Consider the following 27,293-nt stretch of genomic DNA (forward strand, 5'->3'; position numbering starts at 1 on the left):
AAAATTTTACTTTTAAATGTAAATCCAAATTGTTGCAGACTTGCAATTTACTACTTTTGTCACAGTACGTTTTTTCTAAGTTGTTCAAAAGAACAAACGTTATCTCTAAAAAAAAACTTATCACTTACAAAACAACTTAAAAAACAACTTAAAAATCAACAACTTAAAAAAACAAAACAAAAAAAAAACTGTATTATATCTGATACTGAAATGATTTAGAATTATAAACTGTACCGTTTCGGGTTGGAGAGAGTTTTCGTGTAGAGTCTGCACTTCCTTGTTCTTATCATTTAAGGGTCTCGCCTTACTTACTATTTTCCCAGGAATACTTAATTTCTCTTTGTTCCTCCCTTTTAAACCTTTTAAAGTTCTCAAAGTAGTGCTCACTGCAGAGTCAGATTACATCCAGCCCCTCCTCTCTGGACGTCTAATAGGGTTTTGGGTTGAGTTAGGGTGTGGTTAGATATTCTAGCTCCACCCATTAGGCCCAAATTACATTCAGAGAGGCGGAGCTGGACTTCACACTCCACCCATGGCTCTGCAGTGAGCAGCCTCTCATCCAATGCATCCAATGATGCTTTGCACGATTGTTCATGGAGCATCATAACTCATAACCCATAACTGTTCGTGTCAGCTGCATGTTCTCACTCTGGGTTGTAGTTGCACGAAGGGGAAGCTGGAGATTGTTCTGAATCAGAGGCTCTGGTAATGTGACTAGTTTTGTTTCTGAAGAGTAAAAGTTTTATTCACAAATAAAATGACACGAGAATATGTAACATATGAACATATAGTTCGCTATAGTATGCGTAGTGCACTATACAACTTTTTTTTGTGTGTTCAGAATATCTAATGAGTGAGTATGGTAGAGCCGGGCACACCTTTTGTGGGCTTCACGTGACACGTCTGGACTTTTGTTGGTCCACAGTTTATGTTTTACTGGTGAAGTGTAAAGTCTAAACAATTTAAGAGAACATCCTGAGGACAAAGGTCAGATTTTCAAAACACCACACTGTAAAATATCATTTATTTACCTCACTGAACCATATACAACTTTCCTGATGGTCTTCACTCTGAGACTGAGATATGTTGTCCTCCACTGAGACTGTGATGATGCTCTCCGCCTCTAGAGGGAGTTTATTATTCATACAGTGGAGTTAAAACCAGCTGACTCAGTCAGTCTCGCGCTCTCTCTGGTATCAGATTACAGACTCTTTGCGCCACTAGAGGGAGTGAGTTTGTTTTTCACATTAGTGGAGTTACAAGAAAACAAGAGTAAGACACACCTTTACCAGGTAGAAACGAAAGGAAAAGAGACGGAAGAGAAGAGACGCCATTTCGAGGCTTAAAACCTCTGGATGTTTAAACTGTCGCATATTTTGCGGTAAGTTCAGAACTCATTCTTCATGCAACCATGTAGTGATATTAAAATGAGCAGCTATATGCTCTTCTTTCATGGGATTTAAAACACAAATCATTATATTTAGACAGGACAGATAAACCAAAATGGCGGAAACATTGACGATTAACGTATTTACTTTTGATATCCCGTGATCTTTGTTTTAGCATTCAGTTTTAGGTTAATATAATAATGGTTATAATAATAATAATAATAATAATAATAATAATAATAGTTCGTTTTATATATACTGTAGTTTAAGTGTTCAAGTTCGACACAGCACAACAACAGTGCTGAATACTGCATTCAGATTATCACACCAGTATTAAACTTCACAAAATACTAAAGACTAATGTAAATTAAGTTTCAAAATGTATTACATTTGTTTCAAACTGTCCAGTTTCCACTTCCTGCATTCACACACTGCTCTAGCAAACATTAAAAAAGAATAAGCAGTAAGAAAATGGAAAAAGAAAGTACCTGAGTTTTACAAAAATATCTGAACAACAATTCACAATGTTTGAAATGAAATAGCCGAACTGCAGTTGTGCTTTATTGTGTTTAAAGGGGTTAGTTCATCCAAAAAAAGAAATGCTGTCATTGCGACGCGAGTGCTTTGTTTGCACAAAAATACAATTTTAATAATTTACCACTTTATTTACTAAAATATTGATCTGGTAAAAAAAGACATTTAAAAAGGACTGCAAGCTGGATACATAAATGATACATGATAACTGAATATTTAAAATGAATAAATAAAAAAGAACATAAAATAATGTAATGAAGTTCCAGTCCTCTGATGTCTTCAGAATGGCAGTTTCTCTCTGCAGATGATCGTTTTCTCATGTGACATCCATGAGAAATGTCTGTTTGTTTAAGTAATATCAGTTATCTTTATTATGGCCAAACAAAGCTATAAGTCACAGTTACTCAGTTTTTGGTTTAGTTTTCTATCAGTCTGTTTAGTCACCTGTTCTTGTGTTCCTTTGTTTCCCTTTTCTTGCCATAATCAGTTTCCATGTATATCCATTTGTTCATCAGAGCTGTTCATCATTTAGTTCATCACCATGTGTATTTCAGTTCCTCATCTTCACTCATTCTTTGTCCGGTATTGTTGGTGTTTACTCTGCACTCTCGAGTTGTTCATTTCTGTTAATAAGAAAGTTGGCCCCCGACTGAGCCTGGGTTCTCCCAAGGTTTTTTTTTTCTCCATTAGGTCACCTGATGGAGTTTTTCGGTTCCTTGCCACTGTTGCCTTTGGCTTGCTCAGTTGGGGATACTTAATTTGATTAATCGATTAAACAGTGCTATTGATCAGCATTACCAAACGTGGATGTTTTACACCAGAAACAAACACTGATGTACTATTTTATTTAATACTGTGAAGCTGCTTTGATACAATCTGTATTGTGAAAAGCGCTATATAAATAAAGTTGACTTGACTTGACTTAATAAACCTTGTTACTATTTTGAAACTCTTAACCTGCCTTCATCTTCATCATCTTTGGACTTTAAACGTGACACTATTATGAACAGACAGTGCCTTTCACAACAGTATAAGGAAAGTTAAAATCATAGGATATAGCTTATAATGTTTATGTGACTCTGCATTATTATGCATAAAAAACAAATATTTAGTGGTAAAGAAGAGGAGAGAAGTGTATCCAGCTCTGTTTAATAGAATACCCTACATGTAGAGATTGTTGATAGTCTGTGTGATGATTCAGCTTAAGAAACAAGCTTTTTTAAGTATATTTTGACAGATTTAAAACAAAAATGTGGGAATAAAGATTCCTGATTCCAAACACAAAGAAGCATTTCAGCATAAATGTGTTTAACATAAGGGATGTAGTTCCAACTATTATTATGAGAAAATCACTTTTGAATCACTATTGACTATTATTTTTTATGTTACATTGAGCTATTTTTGCATGTTATTATAATATGGGGATAAATAGTTAGATTACAATATCATGTTGATTAAGACTGTACTAACGTTGTAGTTTTTACTTTGTTGTATTGTATAATTGTGCTACTGAATTTCACTCTGTGTTTCCACAATAAAGGTCTGAAATCAGTCTCTCCTCACTCTTTTGGCAAATGAGAGTAGAAGAAAATGAGTCTCCATAATGAGAGAGAAGATGAGGACACTGCCTCTGAAACGAGTTCTCCATCTCCTGGATCCAGCTGTGTGTCTGTGAAGAGTGATCAATCCATGAGGAATCTTTCGTCTGGATCCAGTGATGCAACAGTGACCTCTGACCCCAGGTGAGACACTGGCCATTTCAGCATTAACAGATGCTTTTATTCAAAGTGAGTTACAGTGTATTCCAGAAGCCTGCAGTGGGTGAGTGCTGATACTGAACCTTCACAGATAAGCACAAAATCACTTTCCTTGCTTGCAGTTTTCAAGATGTGTCTAAAGACTTCTCTTGACTAAATCCTGTTAAACCACTAACTCTCTCTCTTTAAAGAATGTTTAGTTTGCTTTAAATGGCTTTGTATGAAAAGTAGGGCTGTGCGGTGTATCGTTTAGCATCTATATTGCGATGTGCGACACATGCCGCCCGGTTCGTCAGATTAATTAAGTTTAACCATCATAGAGTGATAGTTTATCATTTGTATGTGTTTTAAAGTCCTGTCAGTTTAAACATCAAGTGCAAGAAGACTGTAACTCGCGCGCTGTTTTGTGTGCACAGACGGAGCCACGCAGACAACACGAGAAGTTCATGAACACCGAATTCCCTTGCCTTTCTTATCTATTTGTGCTTAAACGGACATGTCCATGGAAAATTAAGTCAGAATGCCCGTCCTGACGAGTTTCCTCGTAAACGCAGTCGGTTATGAGATGTAAACAGAGAAAGAAAACGGATGCTCATCATTACCGGTATTGGATACATGCATTCGTCTTAAAGTGACAGCAGCCCAATATACCCGCAACTGTTTGTGTCACCAAAGTTAATCAAACAACAAAAGAGAAAGAGAAAATCACTTTTGTAGCTTTAACACATACAAACTGTATTAAAGGGACACTCCACCCATTTGCATTAAGAGGTCCATTGTTAGAAAACCAGTCATACTATTGAATGGTCGTGCAACATTCTCTCATTTTCCCCTGAGACGAGAGAAATCCACTATTTACCTTTTTCACTTCCTCCAACAATGACGCAAAAATCGTCATTTGACGTCATTGTTGGAGGAAGTGTAAAAAGGGTGGATTTCTGTAAAGACTACAAGCACAAGTTCCTCATCTTTCCCAGGGGGTGGGACCCGCTCACGCTACAGACCTATTACAGATCAGTGGGTGGGACTTTACTCTCTGAAACTGAAAGCAATATCCTCCATCTTGTTTGAAGCTAAGCTAACAGGCGCTGTGGAGACAGATGTAAAGTTATGACAATAGCGGAGGAGAGTGCTCAATATGATATAGAAGAGGATTTCGGAAGTCTGATGCTTGAATCAGGTGTTTGTGGCTACCTTTACAAGCCGCATTATAGCGAAGAGCAGCCGAGGCAGAAGACCTGCCTGCCGCGGACGAGGAGCCCGGACTGGCTCGAGTTAGGGCGGACTGGTGGCGCCGGTGATCTCACTATGCAACTCATAGACTGTAAGATGCAACTACGAACACAGAGATAGAGTCCGTCTGCGGCAAAGAATTTCAACGATGACAATTTCTCCTGGACGAAATCTCTGAATCAGACGAGGACACGGACGTTTGTGTTGAGAACTATCCTAGTTTCGCACCGCATATGTTCTGACTGAACATCCAGGTACCATGCAATAATTCACCTTTTCGAAAGAAATACAAATGAGGAGTAATGCACTAATGAGTTCGCCAACTAACTAGACATTTTGTGTGAATGTGAAATGAATTTCAAGCTCTGGTGGTAGCTAGCCTTGTAGACGGAAGAGTGATTTCTCTTATAGGCAGATATGCGCTTTCTGGATTAGTGGGAGTGGCTTGCGGAGCTGTGCAATGTGGTGCATTGTGGGAGTTGTTGTCTTTCATTCAAATGCGTCCTGAAGTTATTTTTTGTCTTTCCTCGGTCACGAAGGCACCAAATTCAAAATTTATTTTACATTTCGACTACATATATGACCCACTTTAAATAAAAAACAATGTTCAAATGGGTGGAATGCCCCTTTAATTATAAGAATCATATTAATTTATACAGTGAATACTATGCTGTGTTTTACATTTGATTATTCAATATCTGTACCTGAATACAGTTAATTTACCACATAAAGCACTGCTTATTTCATCTGTGTCTTTGTTCTATTGTATTCATCTATGCTTGTAATGTGTTTATTATTTTCTAATCAGATGCACTACCCTAGAAAATTACCCAAATCATCCTAGAACGATTCATTTTTTGCATATAGAGCTATTCAAATCATCAGGTGATATTTTTTTCATATCGCAGTATATATATATATAGGCCTATATATATATTTTTTTTTTCAACTTTATTTAGAATTTTTCCACATAAACAGAATACATCACACAATTACAGATACCATTGGAATATCACATATATGTCATTAATTCCGTCCCTCTTGTTCAGCAAAAGCACCATACATCAAATGGGGACATAATATGGTTAATTCTAAGATAAGCAATAATAAAAAGGAAATATACAGTTATGGATCTGTCATATGATGCAAATTATTTCCAAAAAGCATTCAGCATGAAAGAATAAAACAATGACAAAAGTGTAAACAGTAAACAAGAACAGCAACATAAACCAAAAAAATAATAATAATAATAATAATAATAATCATAATCATAATAAAAAAAATTTTTTTAAAAGGAGCCATATAAAGCTTGGTCATCCAAAAACATATTCAGGTTAATATCCCATGGAAGAAGATTCTTTACTGCCAGAGGAGATATAGACAGGCGTTTAAAACCATTTCACCTTCCTACACAATCTAAGAAAGGACCCCAAATTTTATAGAAGTTGTCAGAAGATCCCTTCATTGTATGCCTGATTTTTTTCTAGTTTGATGAAATGAAAGATATCATTAATCCATGAAGAATGAGTAGGAGGTGTAGGAGATTTCAAATTTATTAGAATTAGGCGTCTTGCCAGAAGAGTGACAAAAGCTACAAAATCAGTCTTATATTTGGGCATGTCAAGTGAAAGAGAGAGAGTACCAAATAGAGCTGTGACAGGCAACGGTTTAACATAAATTCCAAGAACTTCAGATAATGATTTAAAGATCAGAGACCAATATTTGTGTAGAGATGGACAAGACCAAAACATATGCGCAGTAGATGCGGGGGATTGATGACAGCGATCACACATGGGATCTACCTCAGAATATATTTTAGAAAGTCTAACTTTGGTCCAGTGGGTGTGATGAAGGATTTTACACTGCATGAGACCCTGTCTGGCGCAGAAGGATGAGGAGTGCACACAACGTAGAATCTTTCCCCATTGTTCTTCTGAAATATTTTCTCCTATGTCCTCCTCCCACTGAGATTTAATAGATGCGAGTGAGCTTTCACGTAAGGAGCAGATTGCTTCATAAAAATGTGAAATCATAGCCTTCATAACATGAATAGGTTTGAGGAAGGAGTCAATGGGAGTAACACTAGGGAGATTAGGAAACTGAGGATGCGTGTCCCGAACAAAGCTACAAACCTGCAAATATCTGAAAAAATTGTGTTTGGGCAATGCAAATTTTTCCTGTAATTGCTGGAAAGACGCAAATATATTATCTATATAAAAATCCTTAAATGTTAGAATACCCAATACCGACCACTGAGAGAAAGCCCTATCCATTAATGATGGTAAGAAAGCAAAATTTGCTGCAATAGGTGCAGAAGTAGAAGAGGTTTGTAAACCAAAATGGTGTCTGAATTGTCTCCAGATTTTCAGTGTAGTTTTAACAATAATATTTCGCAGTATATATATTGCAGAAAAACAAAATATTGCCATGTCAGTTTTTACCAATATCATGCAGCCCTAATGAAAAGCATCTGATAAACTACATTGATAAAATTTTGTCAAGAAGATTTGATTAACATGTCACACTCCTCCTTGAGCTTGAATATTCTTGAATAAAATGTGAATGTTCCCATTGCGTTACTCACTCTAGATTACTCGCAGGATGTTTCTTGGTTTTCGCGAATTAAAACATTACACAATGTGGAGTGTTTTTACGCACATGATCAATAACAAAATATCTTTCTGCATTTGTTTCCGTCATCAACCATGTTGGAGATAACTGCTAATGCTGCTTTGCACCTGTTGTGGAAATCCCAAATATGCTGGAAAGCCAAACGCTGGTGTGTCTGGGTTCACAGAGGGTGACACAGGAGTGGATTTTCAAACCTCTCCCATCCCACTCCCACAAAAAATAAAATCCTGTCCTGTCCCTATCCCAGAAAAATGACTCCTTTCCATCCCACTCCCATGTTGTGTTTTTTTTCCTTACAGTTAAAAGTACACTACAAATCACAGCATGCCCGCCTTAGTTGAAAAAAATCTAAAATTAAGTTTATTTTATTGAACTGAGAGCCAGCTTAAACATTGCACACACATTACATTTCATGTAAATCATCCATGCAAACACACACACACACACACACACACACACACACACACACACACACACACAAAGGCATGCACACATTATATACAATACAATACAATACAAACTTTATTTCTATAGCACATTTAAAAACAACCATGTTGACCAAAGTGCTGTACATTGAGAAGAAACAATAAGTAGACAAGATACAACACCAGACAATTACAACAGTTCTCATGCCGGATTAAAAGCCAAGGAATAAAAATGTGTTTCAAGTCGCGATTTAAAAACCAGAAGGCTGGGGGCCAGTCTAACATGAAGAGGCAATTCATTCCACAGTCTCGGGGCTGTGACTGAGAAAGCTCGATCCCCTCTGCTTTTGAGACGCGTTTTAGGGACGACAAGAAGAGACTGGTTTGCAGACCTTAAAGATCTTGAAGGAGCATGTGGCTTCAACAGAGAAGTAATATAAACAGGAGCTAGTCCATGAAGGGCTTTAAAAACAAACAATAGAATCTTAAAATCAATCCTAAAATTAACAGGGAGCCAGTGAATAGAGGCAAGGACAGGGGTGATATGCTCACGCTTACGAGTTCCAGTAAGAAGACGAGCGGCTGAATTTTGAACCAGTTGTAGACGAGAAAGGGAGGCCTGGCTAACACCTACATACAGAGCATTACAATAATCAAGACGTGTTGTGATAAATGCATGTATAACCCTCTCAAAGTCTGTGAAGGATAAAAAGGGCTTAAGCTTAGTGAGAAGCCTAAGTTGAAAGAAACTTTCACAACAGAATTGATCTGCTTCTCCATTTTAAAATCACAATCCATTTTAACTCCCAGGTTTATTACAACAGACTTAACATAAGGTTGCAAAATAGCCAGATTTATTTGTGAGACATCAGAAGTGCCACTGGGTTTAAAAATCATGGCCTCAGTTTTACTCTCGTTAAAATTTAAAGAATTTACAGCCATCCAGGCTTTAATATCATTAAAACAGTCAACCAATCTTGTTAAAGAATTACCATCATTTCTTTTGATAGGCAGATAGATTTGCAAATCATCTGCATAGAGATGGAAACTGATGTTGTGTCTTTTTAATATTAATCCAAGGGGGAGCAAATAGAGTGAAAAGAGAATTGGCCCGAGAATCGAACCCTGGGGAACTCCACATGTGAGAGACACAGAAGGTGAAATAGAGCCACCAAAACTTACTTTAAAATCTCTGTCTGACAAGTATGTCCTAAACCATTCTAAGGCAGTGCCTTTAATCCCTACGGCATGTTCGAGGCGAGATTTAAGGATACTGTGGTCAACTGTGTCAAATACTGCTGTGAGATCTAAAAGCATAATTAAAATAATGAAACTAAAAGATCATTAAAAACTCTCAAAAGTGCGGATTCAGTGCTATGAAATGTCTTAAAACCCGATTGGAAAACCTCAAGAACACCATGTGTGTCTAGAAAGGACTGCAACTGTAATAGAACTGCCTTCTCTAAAATCTTCGAGACAAATGGAAGTTTAGAGATAGAGCGATAATTTGAGAGTACCGATGTGTCCAAATTAGTTTTTTTTAATGAGTGGCTGCACCACTGCTTGTTTTAAATAGACTGGTACAAAGCCTGAAGCAAGGCTGCTATTTATAATTTCTTGAATATTAGGTCCAATAGTGTCCCACACCTCTTTAAAAAGGCGAGGTGAGACAATATCAGTGGGACAAACTGAGGGCTTCAAATGTGTAACAATATTTGTAAGAGTAGCGATGGATACAGACTCAAATCGGGTGAAAACAGCTGCACACTCTATGGAAATGGAGGGGTCTAAAGCAGGAAGTGAGATGCTTGCTCTAATTGAGGCAACCTTATCCACAAAGAAATGGAGAAATTTTTCACAGGCCTCAGAAGATGCTACATGATAAACAGATTGGGGGGTATTCAGAACAGAGTTAATTGTTTTAAAAAGAACATGAGGTTTATGGCAATTATTTAAAATAAAATCTGAGAGATACTTCTCAGCTTTAACAGTTCTCTGATAACTATGCAAACTTTCTCTAAGAATCTCATAAGAAACCTGCAAATGATCTTTTTTCCACTTGCGCTCAGCTTTTCTACACTTTTGTCTAGCAGCCCGAGTAAAATCATTTATCCAAGGTTCAGATTTAGGTTTTGAACACATGGATTTAAATGGGGCAATGGTGTCAAGAATGTTGCAACAAGTGGATAGAAAAGAAGAGATTAACTCCGCTGTATTTTGACAGGCAGAGGATCCCATAGCCTCCCTAGCAATATTAAAAGCACCAGAGAATTGCGCAGCAGTGGTGGGTTTGATCATCCTGCAGATACGAGATGGAACGTATTGCTTAGCGGTTTGATAGGGAAGAGAAACATCAAATAAAACAGGCGCGTGATCAGAGAAAACAGCTTCTAATACCTCTACATTACAAATAGGTACACCGTATGACAGAACAAGGTCTAATGTGTGACCATGGACCTGTGTCGGACCAGAAATAAACTGTGTAAGATTAAAAACATCGATAAGATTTAAAAAGTCTTTTACCAGCGGGTTCGTAGGACAACACACATGAATATTCATATCACCTAGAATTAAAATCCGATCATATTTCGGCATAATTTCAGAAAAATCACTGATGAAGTCCTTATTATACTTAGGAGGACGATATATAACTGCACATAGTACTGGCTGAGCTTGACCCAATTCAAACATGGTTAGTTAAAAACTTGAGAAGGAGACCAGTAACAGCTGTCTACAGCTGTACTTTTTCTTGAAGATAGTAACAAGTCCACCTCCTCGACCAGTAGTCCTCGGAGAATTAAAATAAGAGCAATCAGCCGGTAAAAGTTCAGAAAACACACTCGACTCACCAACGTTTAGCCAGGTTTCAGTCACGAATAAGAAATCCAATTCATGACAGGTAAAAAAGTCATTCAGGATAAAAGTCTTATTCGCCAGCAATCTAGCATTGACCAAGGCAGCTCTGACAGGAGCAGCCTGTGTCGCCGGACTGGCCGTCCTAGGTACTCGACTCAGCGGCTGAATATATCCATGGTTGACGCCACCTCTGCGGAGTCGGGGCGAAACTCGGCGAGCAGGCCGAGCCTCCACATCCGTGCCGACGACAACAGGTACCAGCCAGGTGTCCGCAGGGTCCAAAACTCGAAACGAGATATTACGACCATAACTTGATCCATATTCTAACAAGAAGCTTCGAGGAGTCCGACCCGATCCGACCGATCCAGGATAGAGCACCAGGTATGCTTTAAGCTTCACCAGCTGTCCACTACGCTTTCCCCGCCGCTTGAAGCGACTTCTCCGAGGCCGAGATGGCGGATTGTACAGGAGATGAGCAGGTATCTCTGACAGTAAAGGAGGAAGAGAAGGTTTCTATCCACCCTGATCATATTTGATCAATGATCCCACAGATAGTCGGAGATCAAACAGCGTTTGGCGATCGTAGACCAGCAGAGAGTCAATATTTTGTATTAACAGTGACAAAAACAAAAAAATTACAAACAAGTTTGACAACGACGGACGGCCGGCCACACACACTGGCGCCATCTTTTCCATTTCCATCTCCATTTCCATTATATAACCAAATTTTCACTAGTTTCCATTAAGATGGAGTCCCACTGTTGCTATACAAGAACAAAAGTGTCCACACATTCCAGACTGAGGCTGCGCTTCTCCTCTATCAATCTATCTATCTATCTATCTATCTATCTATCTATCTATCTATCTATCTATCTATCTATCTATCTGTCTGTCTGTTTGTCTGTTTGTCTGTCTGTCTCTATCTATCTATCTGTCTGTCTATCTGTCTGCCTGTCTCTATCTATCTATCTGTCTGTCTGTCTGTCTCTATCTATCTATCTATCTATCTATCTATCTATCTATCTATCTATCTATCTATCTATCTATCTATCTATCTATCTATCTATCTGTCTGTCTGTCTGTCTCTATCTATCTATCTGTCTGTCTGTCTATCTGTCTGCCTGTATGCCTATCGAACATTCTATTTTTTTAAATTGCCACCTGTAAACCTTAAAGCTTGGGGTGTTAGCTGTTAAAACTAGTTCAAACTTTCTGGTCTAGCTTTCTCAAGGCAACTTTTAAGTTTGTTTACAAACTTTACTACAGTTTTTCACAGTCGCTTTGGTGCATTTCTCACATCACTATTTACATTTGCACAACAGTTACAGTTTTTCTCAGTCGCTTTGGTGCATTTCTCACATCACTATTTACATTTGCACAACAGCTAATGCAGTTCTCAAAACAATTAGTACAAACTGCAAAACCTAGTTGAAACCCTGCAAAAGCGTGTCATTTGCTCAAAATGGATAGCTCATTCCTCAAAAGCAAGTCTTCATGTCAATGAAAGTGTCAGTGTCATCAAGATGAAAAGTCCTGACACCATTGTTTATGAACAAGATAGTCAAATGGCTTTGTCATGTTTTCATTATGACAGTTTACAATTCTAATTTGTTCACAGCATTGAGCAAAAGAAAAAATACACCCTTATTTACAACAAACATAAACTCCCTTTGGGTAGAGCCGTGCACAACTGTACACAATATTGCAGTACATATTGGAACTGAACATACAACATACTGTAATCATTCATGCACATCCAGACGTTCCTCATCAGTGAAAGCTGAGATTCACCTGAGAGAAATTGTTCAATTTAGGAGACATTTTCAAGAAAAAAAAGATTTTAAAAAATTTGTCAAATTTGCTTGACAGATTTTGACAACTAGTTCAACATTTTTGTATGTAATGACTCAAGCAATGAAATGAGGACTATTCGTTTTATATGGAATGACTATTCAGCATTCACAAGTATAGTTAATTTTGACTGACATGACTTAAGCAAATGATAATGTTATAAAACAGCAGAGAGTTGTATGAAAGCAATTGATGCATGTCCAAAAGCATTTGCAATTTGTTGGAAGGAATGAGAAACTGCTACTATGATGTGCACAAATGACTAAATGTTGTGGAGGTTGAACTAACTGTTGTGCAAATGTAAATAGTGATGCGAGAAATGCACCAAAGCGACTGAGAAAAACTGTAATGCAGTTCTCAAAACAATTAGTACAAACTGCAAAACCTAGTTGATAACCTGCAAAAGCGTGTCACTTGCTCAAAATGGATAGCTCATTCCTCAAAAGCAAGTATTCATGTCAATGAAAGTGTCAGTGTCATCAAGATGAAAAGTCCTGACACCATTGTTTATGAACAAGATAGTCAAATGGCTTTGTCATGTTTTCATTATGACAGTTTACTCTGTAAATGTTTTCCAATGCAAAAAAGTCAGATCTTGGTGACACTACCTGAAAATGCTCAAGACAGCACTATATACAATTTGCACAGCCATTTGAAAAATACAGTAAAGTTACACATTACTGTATTTAGTACAAGACACTGAATATGTATGTTTAACATTTTTACTGCATATGCTCTTTGCAATTCTAATTTGTTCACAGCATTGTGCAAAAGAAAAAATACACCCTTATTTACAACACACATAGACTCCCTTTGGGTAGAGCTGTGCACAACTGTACACAATACTGCAGTACATATTGGAACTGAACATACAACATACATAGTACTGTAATCATTCATGCACATCCAGACATTCCTCTCTCTCTGGCCACATAATTTCATCTACATCACAGCGAATATCATCTCGCAATCAGAAAAAGAGAAAGGGTCTTGCTTTTTTCAGGAAAAAAAAATATTAAAAAAAATGTGTAAAATTTGCTTGACAGATTTTGACAACTAGTTCAACATTTTTGTATGTAACGACTCAAGCGATGAAATGAGGACTATTAGTTTTATATGGAATGACTATTCAGCATTCACAAGTATAGTTAATTTTGACTGACATGACATAAGCAAATGAAAATGTTATAAAACAGTAGAGAGTTGTATGAAAGCAATTGATGCATGCCCAAAAGCATTTGCAATTTGTTGGAAGGAATGAGAAACTGCTACTATGATGTGCACAAATGACTAAATGTTGTGGAGGTTGAACTAACTGTTGTGCAAATGTAAATAGTGATGTGAGAAATGCACCAAAGCGACTGAGAAAAACTGTATTCTAGTTTATAATTCAAATCTACAAAATGAACCAAACTTTCATAAATACATACTAAGACAAAACAGACCAGATTTCCTCTGAATGAATAATTGGTTATTGTTACCACTAGAATGAAATTAGTGTAAACATAATTACTGTAATCTTAATACTGCACAGTAGCAAAGAGACTGCATAAAGTGACATTTAGATGTGGTATTTATGCATTTACATTACAATTACAATTGCATAATTTAATGTTTTAAATATAAAATTCTGAATTTAGAAATATGAAATGTAAAAAAAATTATGAATTGGCCTACTTTTAGATGGGGAAACTAAAGCCGCCCATAGGTGGCAGCAAGTTTTAATGATTGAGTCACTGAATCCTTCAACTGATTCGTTCAAAACAGCTGAATCATTCAGGAACAAAGCAAATTACTGTTTTTATGAATGGCTCAGTGAATTAATGATCCGCCCCCATTTGTTCAAAAACACAGATTCATTCAGATATCATGAAATAAAAACAGCACTCTTGCTCGTGTCACATTGTTGAACTATCAGGAGCATTTTTGCCCACATATCTTCTATCTTCTTTCCACATATTTCCAACCCTGACTGGAGAGCAGAACATGTATATCAAAAAATTCCAATCATTATAATATGATTTTACTATATATTTTAACATATAATGTGATTAGTGCCTTATCGAATGTTGATTAAGTGATGCTTGATTTTTAAAAAATTAAATGAAACATTCCATAAGGCGCTAATTCTACACAGAATTTACTACACAGGGCACAGCAGAAAGGCATCACACTAATGTATTTCCAGGCATTCATGTTCATATTAACTTTTTAAATAGTGTACCTGCCCCACACACAACATTCCTTACGGTACTACCGTATTGACGATACTACAGTTTAAAATACAATGGTATCACTCGTATTTTTAAGCTTTAGTATCGCAATACTAATGTAGTACCGGAATACTGGGTAACCCTAATAGCTAGTGCTCTAACATTCTGTTTTTATTTGTCAGTATCAGCAGGAGGGAGAGACTGAGATCAGAGTCTCCAGAACCCAGCGGTGTGTCTCTAAAGAGTAACAACTCCATGATACTACCCCCTGAATTCAGTGATGGACCAGTGACATCTGACCCTCTGTTAGTATAAACATTAACTGGCTAATTTACTGTTGTGCATCTCAAATAAATAAGATAATTTAAAAGAATTTAAGAAACTCAATGAAATAACACAAGGGATATATGCACTACACAAGGGTGCAACTTGAAAAGGGACATCAAAGTCATATCCAGTAACTCATATATTGGTGATATTGCTGATGCTCATTGTAATCACTGGAATTGCTGCTCTTTTATTTATTCAGCAGGGGGGAGCTGATCAGATCTGGGCCGTCCTCTACATCCCACTATCAGACTCTCATCAGTCAGAAAAAAACTGAAGCAGTCCTGCAGACACACACACAGGAGACTGAAGGCCTGCAGAAAATCAAATACCAGCACAAAACCAGCATGAAGAACAAGTATGAGAGATTATTTGAGGGAAATAAACACCAAGAGAATGAAACCCTCCTGAACAGGATCTACACACAGCTCTACATCATAAAGGGAGAGAGAGAAGGAGTGAATGAAGAACATGAGGTTTTACAGATGGAGAAAACAGCCAGAACACAACACCCACAAGACACTCCAATCTACTGCAATGACATATTTAAAGCCTCACCTGAACCAGGATGTGAGGAGAAAGACCAAATCAAGACTGTTCTTACTAAAGGCATCGCTGGAATCGGGAAAACCGTCTCTGTGCAGAAGTTCATTCTGGACTGGGCCGAGGGAAAAGCCAATCAGGATGTAGATTTAATGTTTGTGCTTCCATTTAGAGAGTTAAACTTGATCCGAGATGCTCAGTACAGTCTTCACAGACTTCTGCTGGACTTTCATCCTGAACTTCAAGATCTGGACTCAAAGATTTATGAGGAATGTGAAGTTGTGTTCATCTTTGATGGTCTGGATGAAAGCAGAATCACACTGATGTTTTCAGACGCTCAGAAAGTTTCTGATGTGACTGAGACTTCATCAGTGGGTGAGTTGATGTCAAACCTCATTAAAGGAGAGCTGATTCCCTCTGCTCTCATCTGGATCACCTCCAGACCAGCAGCAGCCAATCAGATCCCTTCCAAATACATCAACCGTGTGACAGAGATTCAGGGATTCAATGAGCCTCAGAAGGAGGAATATTTCAGGAAGAGAATCAATGACGAGCATCAAGCCAGCAGAATCATTTCACACATCAGAAGAGCAAGAAGCCTCAACATCATGTGCCACATACCCGTCTTCTGCTGGATCTCGTCCACTGTGCTTCAAAAGCTCCTGAAAGAAGATCTGAGTGCAGAAATCTCTCAAACTCTGACTGAAATGTACATCCACTTCCTGCTGATTCAGATCAACATGAGGAATCAGAAGTATGAAGAGAGAGGTCCAGAGAAACTCCTGCAGTCCAACAGAGAAGTGATTTTTAAACTTGCTGAAGTGGCTTTCAATCAGCTGATGAAGGGCAATGTGATGTTCTATGAGGAGGACCTGAGAGAGAGCGGCATAGACGTCACTGACACCTCAGTGTATTCTGGGATTTGCACTGAGATCTTCAAGGAGGAATCTGTGATTCATCAGAGGAAAGTCTACAGCTTCATTCATCTGAGCGTTCAGGAGTTTCTTGCTGCTTTTTATGCATTTTACTACCATGTAAGCATTACCATGGAGAGACTGAAGAATTTTGCCTCAGTACAAAATTTGCTTAAAGGAGCAGTAGATCAAGCTCTTGAGAGTGAGAATGGACACCTGGATCTGTTCCTGCGGTTCCTGCTGGGCGTCTCACTTGAGTCCAATCAGAGACTCTTACAGGATCTACTGACACACACAGAGAACAACTCAGAGAGCATCAGGAGAACCACACAGTACATTAAAGAGAAGATCAAAGATGGACAGATCTCCGCTGAAAGATCCATCAATCTGTTCCTCTGTCTGCTGGAAGTCAAAGATCAGACTCTGTCCAGAGAGATTCAGGAGTTTGTGAAATCAGACAAACACTTAGAGAAGAAACTCTCTCCTGCTCAGTGCTCAACAATCGCCTACATGCTTCAGATGTCAGATGAGGTGCTGGATGAGCTGGACCTCAAGAAATACAACACATCAGATGAGGGTAGAAGAAGACTGATACCTGCTGTGATCAACTGCACAAAAGCCATGTGAGTGTTTTTTTTCTCTTTTGAATACTCATTTAAGTTACTTAATATTTGTATATAACTTCAGTCAGATACATTTGAACTTTTAGAGAATTTACAGACAGAAAATTGTGTTCTGCTCTCTTTTAGTCTTGCTGGGTGTAATCTCAGTTGCCAGTCCTGTAAAATTGTGGCATTCGCCCTTCAATCTTCAAACTGTGTCCTGAGAGAGCTGGATCTGAGTAACAATGACCTGCAGAATTCAGGAGTGGAGCTGCTCTCTGATGGACTAAAGAGTCCAAACTGTCAGCTGGAGATACTGAGGTGTGTAAGAACATATAAGGGATATATATACACTCAGCCAGTCATAATTTTGATGTGTGTTTGTTGATGATCTGACTGTGTGTGTGTCTGTAGGTTGTCTGGCTGTATGGTGACAGAGGAAGGCTGTGGTTATGTGTCTTCAGCTCTGAGTTCAAACCCCTCACACCTGAGAGAGCTGGATCTGAGCTACAATCACCCAGGACAATCAGGAGTTCAGCTGCTCAACGACAGACTGAATGATCCAAACTACAAACTGGAGATACTCAAGTATGTGGGCTAGTTATGAATCATATGTTTCATAAGAGGGATATTTTGTTAAGATAATGTTTTATCCCAGCCAGCACAGCCATGTGGGGCCCAAATGGGTTTGACCTGGGCTATCTAACTGGGACCCAGCCAGTTTTGTCCTCGGTTTCCATGTAGGCCCCACATGGGTTTGCCCAGATGAAATGAACACTGCTTAGTGTGCACAGTACATGCTGTTTAATGTAACACTGAATCAGTGTTGGAGGTAATGAGATAATTAAGTGATTGAATAATGATAGTGCATTATTGATGAACACCTGCTGTTAACAAGCATAATCACTGAAGGAAAGAGAAACACAAGAACTAGGCCTACTTCCAGCCACTGCCTTGGATGAAATCAACTGAAGATAAAATACATTACATCTCTCAAGATCGGATTAAACAACTCCACAAACAGCATTACCAGCTTCACTTATTACTAACCAGACTGACTTTATTTCTGTCAGACGTCTACAGAAAATCTTATTTAACAAGAATAAGAGAATTAACAGAGGTTTAGATGTTGATTACTTATTTGAAAGTAATAGTTTGAGTTGATGTTACCATTGTGGCGATCAGTGTGTGCTTTAGTCAGGCTCTTGACTTTTCTCAAGAAAAGTTTTTCTCTGGCAGCTGTGTCTGTTTGTTATGGTGAGACCAGCAAGAGAAAATAAAATCAGATGCTGTAAGCTGATTGATGATAAGAGTATAATCATCATGTAGTGGCTTAGCTCATTGATTATGTGTAAGGTTTATATGTTATATGGTAGTGTTATTCATTTTGTTTTATTGTTGTGATTCTACAGCAAGAGAATAATAGAATTTAATCAGAACGTCAAATGATTTTTAACACACCGTTTACATATTTTGGGCTCCTGTGAGATTTACTTGCACACAGACATCAAGAATCAGCATATGAATCTCAACAATGGTGACATGCTTCATGGTGCAATGCATTCTGGGAGCTATGGATAAGTTTCGTATGATGCACTCAGAATTAGGGCTGGGCGATATGGGCATGATATTGTTATGCGCATCTCATCAGTAAAGCCGGTTCCTTGATTAGTAGTAAATCGCCATCACCTGCTTTTTAGATGGAGCAGCATTTACTACACAGCAAAAACTCCAGTGTTAAATTAACACTCAAGAGTGTTAAAGTTAATGAGATAATTTAGTGATTAATTTAGTGATGATTGAACATTATTGAAGACACCTGATGATAACAAGCAGAATCACTGAAGGAGAAAATCTCAAATTGTAAGCCACCGTTATGGTGATCATTGTTTGCTTTAGTTGGGCTCTTGACCCTTATATTATTAACTTTAGATTTTTTTTGACTGTTGTATCTGAGTTATAACTGCCAGATGAACAAAGAAAAAAAGTGATCTGATGGTGTTGGTTATATTATGACAATCATCATTTGAACTTGATCACTGTACTCATTAAGAGCCTTCTTTCTGACTTCGATTTATGTTGCTGGTTACAGCATAACTGTGAATCTGCATAAATGCCCAGAATTTTTAATATAATATAAAGGATTTCTTAGAAGTTGTTTAAAAAAAAAAAATCTTTATTTTAGGCACACACAGACGTCAAGATTCAGTCTATGCATCTCAACAATGGTGACGAGCAGAATATTCAATTATGAAAAGTAAATTACATAGACAATTCATATCATAATTTATTCATACCGCAATGCATGATGGGAGCCATAAATGAGTTGTGATTGGTGGCAGCCACTGCAACATGCTTTATTATTGTCACCATTGTTGAGATTCACAGGCTGATTATTGATGTATGTGTTTCTAAATGAATTTATGTGAAAGTGTTTTGATCAGAACAATGTTTATTAAATATATTGGATTGTAAGTAAAGTACTGATAGTCATATGCAGTAGAATCACAGAGCTGCTGCTAACAAGTTAAACCAAGATCACAGCATGATTATGTCAAATCATAACCTAAACTATCAGATCATACTTTACTTTGTTCATTTAACTGTTATAAATCAATAACAGCAGACAAACAACAGTAAAATTTAAAGTAAACATATAAGGGTCAAGAGCCCAACTAAAGCAAACACCCATAACCATAAGGGTAACTTACAATTTGTGATTTTCTCCTTCAGTGATTCTGCTTGTTAACATCAGGTGTCTTCAATAATGCTCAATCATCACTAAATTAATCACTTAATTATCTCATTAACTTTAACACTCTTGAGTGTTAATTTAACACTCATATTTTAACACTTTACACTCTTGAGTGTGGACTCATATACACTCCCAGCCCCAGGAGTGTTAATTTAACACCACTCCATCTGAAAGCAGGTGAAGGCGATTTACTACTAATCAAGGAACCGGCTTTACTGACGAGATGCGCATAACAATATTGTGCGATATATCACCCAGCCCTACTCAGAATGCATTGCAGCATGAAGCGTGTCACCATTGTTGAGATTCATATGCTGATTCTTGATGTCTGTGTGCAAGTAGAACTTTCAGTAGTCCAACATGTGTAAATGGGGTTTTAAAAATCATTTGATGTTCTGATTAAACTGTGCTGGATCTCTTGCTGTAGAATCACAACAATAAAACAAAATGAATGACATACTACCCGTACAAACCTTACACAAAATATCAGTGAGTTAAGCCACTACATGACAATGCCTATATTCTTATCATCAATCAGCTTACAGCATCTGATTGCATTTTCTCTTGCTGTTCTCGCCATAACAAACAGACACAGCTAGTGATGTGACATTTGAACCGAGGCGTCGGAGCGTGTGTCGAGAAAAAGTGGGCGTGCCAGATGAAGCCGCGATTCGAGGCTTGTGTTGTTAACGTGAAAATCACGTGACTAATGACAAACGAGGCCTCGGTTTGTGTAAATACGTCATCGGTTCGGTCTGAGTGTCGCTTCCGGATAAAAGGATTCGAAACTCGCGCCTCCTTGTGGGTGTTGTCAGGAGTTGTAGTAGTGTCAGAGAGTCAGAGAGTTAGAAAACTATCATTGTCATTGTCGTTATTGTGTCATATGTGAGGGCTGTAGGCCTATATTATTACATTATTAGGTTAGAATAGTTATAGTAGTCTATATTATTATTATAGTAGGCCTAGCTATATTATAGTCTTGTTATATTAATTAGATAAGATTATTTGGATTGCTCTGGATTTTTGCATCTGGACTGGATTGCTTTTTTATTTGGATTGCCCTTTTGGATTTGTTTGCTTTTTGTGACTCTTCCTTTTTCCTGGTAATGGAGCCAGCAAGAAAGAGGCAATCCTCCCCTGTCTGGGCTCAACAGAAGCATCAGTATCCTCATTTATACCAGCTGGCACTGGCATTTTTATGTTCCCCTGCATCCTCTGGTCCTTGTGAAATGATCTTTTCCAAGGCTGGAGAGATTTTGTCCAAGAAGAGGAATCGTCTAAACCCCAACACACTTGAAATAATTCTGTTTCTCAATAAAAAATCTATTGTAATCCTTCCTTCCGGACTATTCTGTTGCAGTTTACTTTAATCTGTTATCTATAATCTGCTAAATGAATAAATGTACTTTATTACACTCCCTCAAACATAAGCACTGCACTCAACACGGTGTCACTGTTGTTGTTCATAGAAAGATAGGCTACATATTTTATATTATACACAGTAATGGACAAATGTCTGATCATGTCTTTTTATTATTGCAAATGAAAGGTTACAGACATCAACAGTGAGTACAAAATAAATACATATTTTTATTTATAAAAAAAATATTTTTATAAAATATATATTTAAATATAAATATACAAATAAATATACATATTTATTTGTATATTTACATTAAAAATAAATATTTTTATTTATAAAAGTATTTTTATAAAATATATTTTTTTTATAAAAATATATATTTTATATAAAATTAGGGAGGGTCTAAATAAAAATATTTATTTTTAATGTAAATATACAAATAAATATGTATATTTATTTGCCGGGGGAAGGCACGCCCGCGACACTGGTTCAGAATGAATGAATTTGTCTGCTATTTCTTTGCACAGTAGCTAGGTGTCACTAGTGAGCGATGCTGAATGAAGCTTCGAGTAATGAACCTTTAGCTGAAGCAATGGCCTGCAAGGTCTCAGTGGTTCAGGAAGCCTCATTTTGACAGAAATAAACTCAGTCTGGTTAGTAATAAGTGAAGCTGGTAATGCTGTTTGTGGAGTTGTTTAATGAGATCTTGAGAGATGTAATGTATTTTATCTTCAGTTGATTTCATCTAAGGCTGTGGCTGGAAGTAGTTCTTGTGTTTCTCTTTCCTTCAGTGATTATGCTTGTTAACAGCAGGTTTTCATCAATAATGCACTATCATTATTCAATCACCTAATTATCTCATTACCTCCAACACTGATTCAGTGTTACATTAAACAGCCTGTACTGTGCACACTAAGCAGTGTTCATTTCATCTGGGCAAACCCATGTGGGGCCTACATGGAAACCGAGGACAAAACTGGCTGGGTCCCAGTTAGATAGCCCAGGTCAAACCCATTTGGGCCCCACATGGCTGTGCTGGCTGGGATGAAATGTTGTGCTCCCATTATTTTTTTGCTGACTCTCTGATTTAATACAGAAAAATCCATAAACCTCATGTAAGAACAACATTTTTAATCTGTTATATCCAACTTTAGAGGTGTAAAACTAGAGGTTTTAATTTACTTCAGCTTTTAAAAAAATTACTACACTACAGTTTTATTTTTTCACTAAATAACGAACGAGTGTATTTACCGATTTCAGATAAAATCTGCAGAATGTTCATAAAGTGCACAATGAATCGTTGTCAGCCCTGCTCCTGGAGGTCTTCCTTCCTGCAGACTTCTGTTCTAACCCCTTGACTTCACAAACCTGCTGATGTCTGTTTTTGTTTTGGTCTGTGTGATCCCGCTACACTGCAAATTTGCCCAATAGTATTTCGAAACATGGGTTGCCAGTTGGTGGAAAAGACAGCGTATTGCAGCCAGCAAACAACTGGGTCAAAGATGGCAGATTTTACCCAACATAAAAATCCTCTGCAGTAAAAACATTGCAAATTATTACATTGGCTGATCAGCTTGCAATGTAAGGCTCATGAAAGGAACATGAAATGTATCGCTTTCCATTGCCATGCGCCCTCATTCCTGTTGCACTTCTCAATCTAGCAAATCGTGTGAGCGTCGATTCTGAGGACGGGGTGGGAGAAACAACTCTCTCCAATATTTTGAATATGGACTGCAGTACCCATTTCAACAGCTAGCAGCCAATATTACACACTGCACCTTTAAACATTATTTGTTTTTCTCTCTGCTCAGTTTGGATCATGGAGGAAATTTCAGGATCACACCAGGACTGCGGAAATGTAAGTCTACACACATGCAAACCTCTGCATTCTTAATGCCACCGCTCTTCTGATCTGATGTTCTGTATTCAGATGCTTGTGATCTCACTCTGGATCCAAACACAGCACACACTCGTCTTTCTCTGTCTGATGGGAACAAAAAAACAACATGTGAGAGAGAGCATCAGCCGTATCCTGATCATCCAGAGAGATTTGTGCTCCAGGAGCAGGTGCTGTGTCGAGAGAGTCTGACTGGACGCTGTTACTGGGAGGCTGAAGGGACTGGATGGGGTCATGTAGCAGTGACATATAAAGGAATCAACAGGAAAGGAGGGAGTGAATGTCGGTTTGGACTCAATGAAAAGTCCTGGAATATTTACTGTTGTGATGATATTTACTCTGTCTGGCACAATAGTAAGAGAAAGAACATTCCTGTCCCTTCATCTTGTTCTAACAGAGTAGGAGTGTATGTGGATGTGTCGGCCGGCACTCTGTCCTTCTACAGCGTCTCTGACACACACACAATCACACACTTACACACATTCAACACCACATTCACTGAACCCCTCTATGCTGGTTTTAGAGTTTATAATGATTCTTCAGTGTCTCTGTGTCAGATTGAACAGCCTCCTGTGATGAACCAAAAAGACACATATGGAAACACATTTTAAGTCACATCATGACATATAAATTCACAATTATCTGAAATAAAGTCAGAATAAGGAGATATAAAGTCACAATTGATAAATGATGGAATCAAACAAATTCTACATAAAGTGTACAGGAAGACTCATCTTCAATAGGCTATGAAGGCCAACCTCCACAGTGCTAATAAGAGATGTGATTGGTCAGATTTGCTTATGAATAAATTACTGGACCTATCAGAATATTTTGTGAATATGCAAATAACTCTGTAAACTATATCGATCATATCATATCGATTTTCTGATTGGCTAACACAGACTTACACCCTCTGTCAAACAGGAAAGATTAGGTTAATCCATTTGAGGTAATCGTTATATATTTCCTTTATAGTTTCTAAGAAATACATGGTAGGCGGGAGTAAGATAAACCAGATGCTTGCTGTTTTTTATAGCACTTCTACAAACTCAGTAGTCAAGCTGTTTTTTGTTTTGTTTTATTTAAATACATAACATTTATTGTTAAATAATTTATATATATATATATATATATATATATATATATAGAGAGAGAGAGAGAGAGAGAGAGATAGATAGATAGATAGATATAGATAGATATTATTTAACATTAAATAACTTTTTAATCTTTTTTGCTGTCCTGATTTGTCACTCCTTTACTGAAGGTTCTGAAGGGTCTGACCACACGCCACTGATATCCGGTCTTTTGTCTGTTATTGTGTGAGTCAGTGGAGACTTCAGGGAGTCAGAGATGATGGTCTGTAGAAACACAGGCTCTTCATTTGATCTCATAAAGCTACTGTAGATTTTGTCACAGTTTCAGAGGATCCTCAGTCTCAGTTTCATCCTGCTGGATTGTCCGGAAAGATCCATTTTATGGTTTTGTAGTTAGTTTTACCTCACTCTGTGTTTAACACTATTGTCTTTGCAAAATTATGCCAAAACTACAATTCTGAGTAATTAATATGTTTGTCTTTGATTTGGTTCAACCTTGACTTGTTACATTTTATAGTTACTTCTGTTATATCTCTTAATTATTTTATTCTGTGTTTTTGAAAACTTAAAATGGTTTTATTCGAATCCAAATACATTGCATACAAATACATACATATGAATACAAATACAAAAAAATATAAATTAATTTGAATGAATCTAAGTAACTTCTAAGCATCAGATCAGGTGAAAATGTCTCTGTAATGTGACATCTGCACAGTGTAACACTGTTACTGGTTTTGTTCAATAAATCTTTGCACATAATGAATGGACTTTGTAGCAACAATGACTGACATAAGGTCACATGCTGTTCAAATTAGTATATCCTGTCTCCAAACACATCATCTTTTGTACTGACTGGTTAATGATTCCCCCAGAGGGACAATAGAGTCACCGAAGAGGACTCTGTTTCCCTCCGGAACCCCCTAGTTCAGCATGGACTTCCTGTGGTTTTACAGCCTCAGGACATTCCAGAAGACACACACACACACACACACCCCCACACACACAAAACCTCCTTTGAGTACAATTTCATGTAAAAATATGGCTCTTGAATGTATACCTTCCGATATGTATGTGTGTGATTAGCTTTGCTCTATAATAGAGATGTGGGTTGCTAAGAGTAAAATCTTTAATTCTAAATGTCCACTGAAGGAAGTTCCTCAATAGTGTCTGGTGGTAACCCTACCTCAGACCATAAAACTTTACGTTCGCGAGACATTCCAGAACACACACTTTGGACTTTGAAACAGATATTCCCCCACTCAACAAGCCACTAAATGTTGATAGGTATTCCTATGTTTCTCAAGTGTCTTCACCTGCCATAACGGAAACACTGACAATTTTATTGTGTGTTTAATCAAGCTTTATTTGTGTGTAATGAGGCATATGAACGTAATGTTATGTGTGTCCAATATCTACCTGTAATTCTTGGTATCTGTCTGACCGTCCTGTTTTAATTCAACCAGTCCCGCACATAGTATTATCGTAAGATGTATTATTCTGTATGTATAATCTTAAGAGGAAATATTAATTATTTCGCTCAGAAGACATATGACACAAGGGGGCGTGTTGCTCTTTACACAAAGAAGACGTCTTCCCGCTACCTCTCGGAAGTTTTGATTCGCTATGTCACAAAACAAGGCGTAAACAAATTGTCTGTTAAAAGGAAGAGACCCCCACTCTTCTTTCTCTTCTTTCTTCGACCCCGCTGATTCCACTTCCTCTCTTCTCCGGTCGCTCTCATCCCGGACCTCATCCACGTGTAGCGCAGCTCCATGGCAACCAGCTGAACAGGCCTCGCCGTGGCCTCTGGGACACAAACCCCCCCGCGCCATGTAAAAGCCTGCTGCCTTAGAAACCAAGATTTCTGGCCTCTTCCGCACGGAAGACGAACCTAATTTTCGCGGTAACTTAAATTCAAGTAAGCCTTTACATCGTCTTGCAAAACGACCCAGAAGACGAAGCCAGACGCAAACCAGCCGGACACGCGCGCCTCTTTTACAGCATCGCACTGAAAGAGCACAGAATACTGCAAGTATATTGAGTTGATAAAAGCGGTTTTCCTGGTGTCTATCTCTTAGGACTGTGAATTAAGTTCCCTTTCTTCCTCTTCTCTTTTCTTTCTTTCTTTCTTTCATTTCATTCTGATCACTTATGTTGTTTGGTTATATGTTGTTTGTTTATTGTTTGCATTTTTACGTACGTGTATATTCGTAGCTCATAATCTCTAGTTTTGCATTTATTAAAATTCATAAATACTTTTCACTGCCTCTGTGTTTGGAAATCCACCTTATAAGTCAATGAAACTTTAAAAGATCTTAAGCTACAAGCTCGAAATATAGACTACTTGAGTAGTTTTAATTAATAAACTCAGGAAGTTTGATGTCCGTGGCCAGGACATAAACTCTCTCGAAGTTTGTGAATACCTCTTCTTGACTGTAATGATTTTACATTTGTTTCGCTGGACGAATTAAATGTTGGTCAGATAGTTATAGAACAAGGTAATCTCGATAATTGATAAAATAAATGTACATGCGACTTATGAATTATGACCATGAGTCATAAATATTAATATTCCCAAGATTCCCCATATTCTTGAGCTAATTCACATTTACCCCGAGTCAAAAACGCTACATTTTTTTGGTGGAAGAACGCTAGGCAGTTTCAAACTTTATTTTGGTGGGCAAAATTCAGTTTCAGTGAATGTGTATTATTGGTATTAATATTTGTAACGTTACACGCGCGTTTTGAATTGTGAGGTAAGTCGCTATAACGCGAACTCACTCAGCTGACGTTATAGGCACAAAGCCAGCTCAGCTCTTCAAATTAACATTTTTAAAAATGTCTAAGCATTTTTAATCACTGTTAAGAGCTAAAACTGCAGTTCATGACATTACATTGTGTCTCTGT

General features: G+C 37.7%; 1 protein-coding gene across 1 annotated transcript; it reads left to right on the plus strand.

The window, feature by feature from the left end:
- Positions 1–1,294: 1,294 nt before the first annotated feature.
- LOC308687462 (NLR family CARD domain-containing protein 3-like) lies at positions 1,295–24,233 on the plus strand. The gene is made up of 8 exons (XM_081360028.1): positions 1,295–1,381; positions 3,463–3,664; positions 15,071–15,193; positions 15,418–17,295; positions 17,422–17,595; positions 17,689–17,862; positions 23,204–23,250; positions 23,323–24,233. The coding sequence occupies exons 2-8, from the start codon at positions 3,513–3,515 to the stop codon at positions 23,898–23,900; spliced, it is 3,126 nt and encodes a 1,041-aa protein (XP_081216154.1). The 5' UTR covers positions 1,295–1,381; positions 3,463–3,512; the 3' UTR covers positions 23,901–24,233.
- Positions 24,234–27,293: the final 3,060 nt, after the last annotated feature.

This window comes from Scardinius erythrophthalmus (genome assembly GCF_964197995.2).
Source record: "Scardinius erythrophthalmus genome assembly, chromosome: 3".
NCBI lineage: Eukaryota > Metazoa > Chordata > Actinopteri > Cypriniformes > Leuciscidae > Scardinius > Scardinius erythrophthalmus.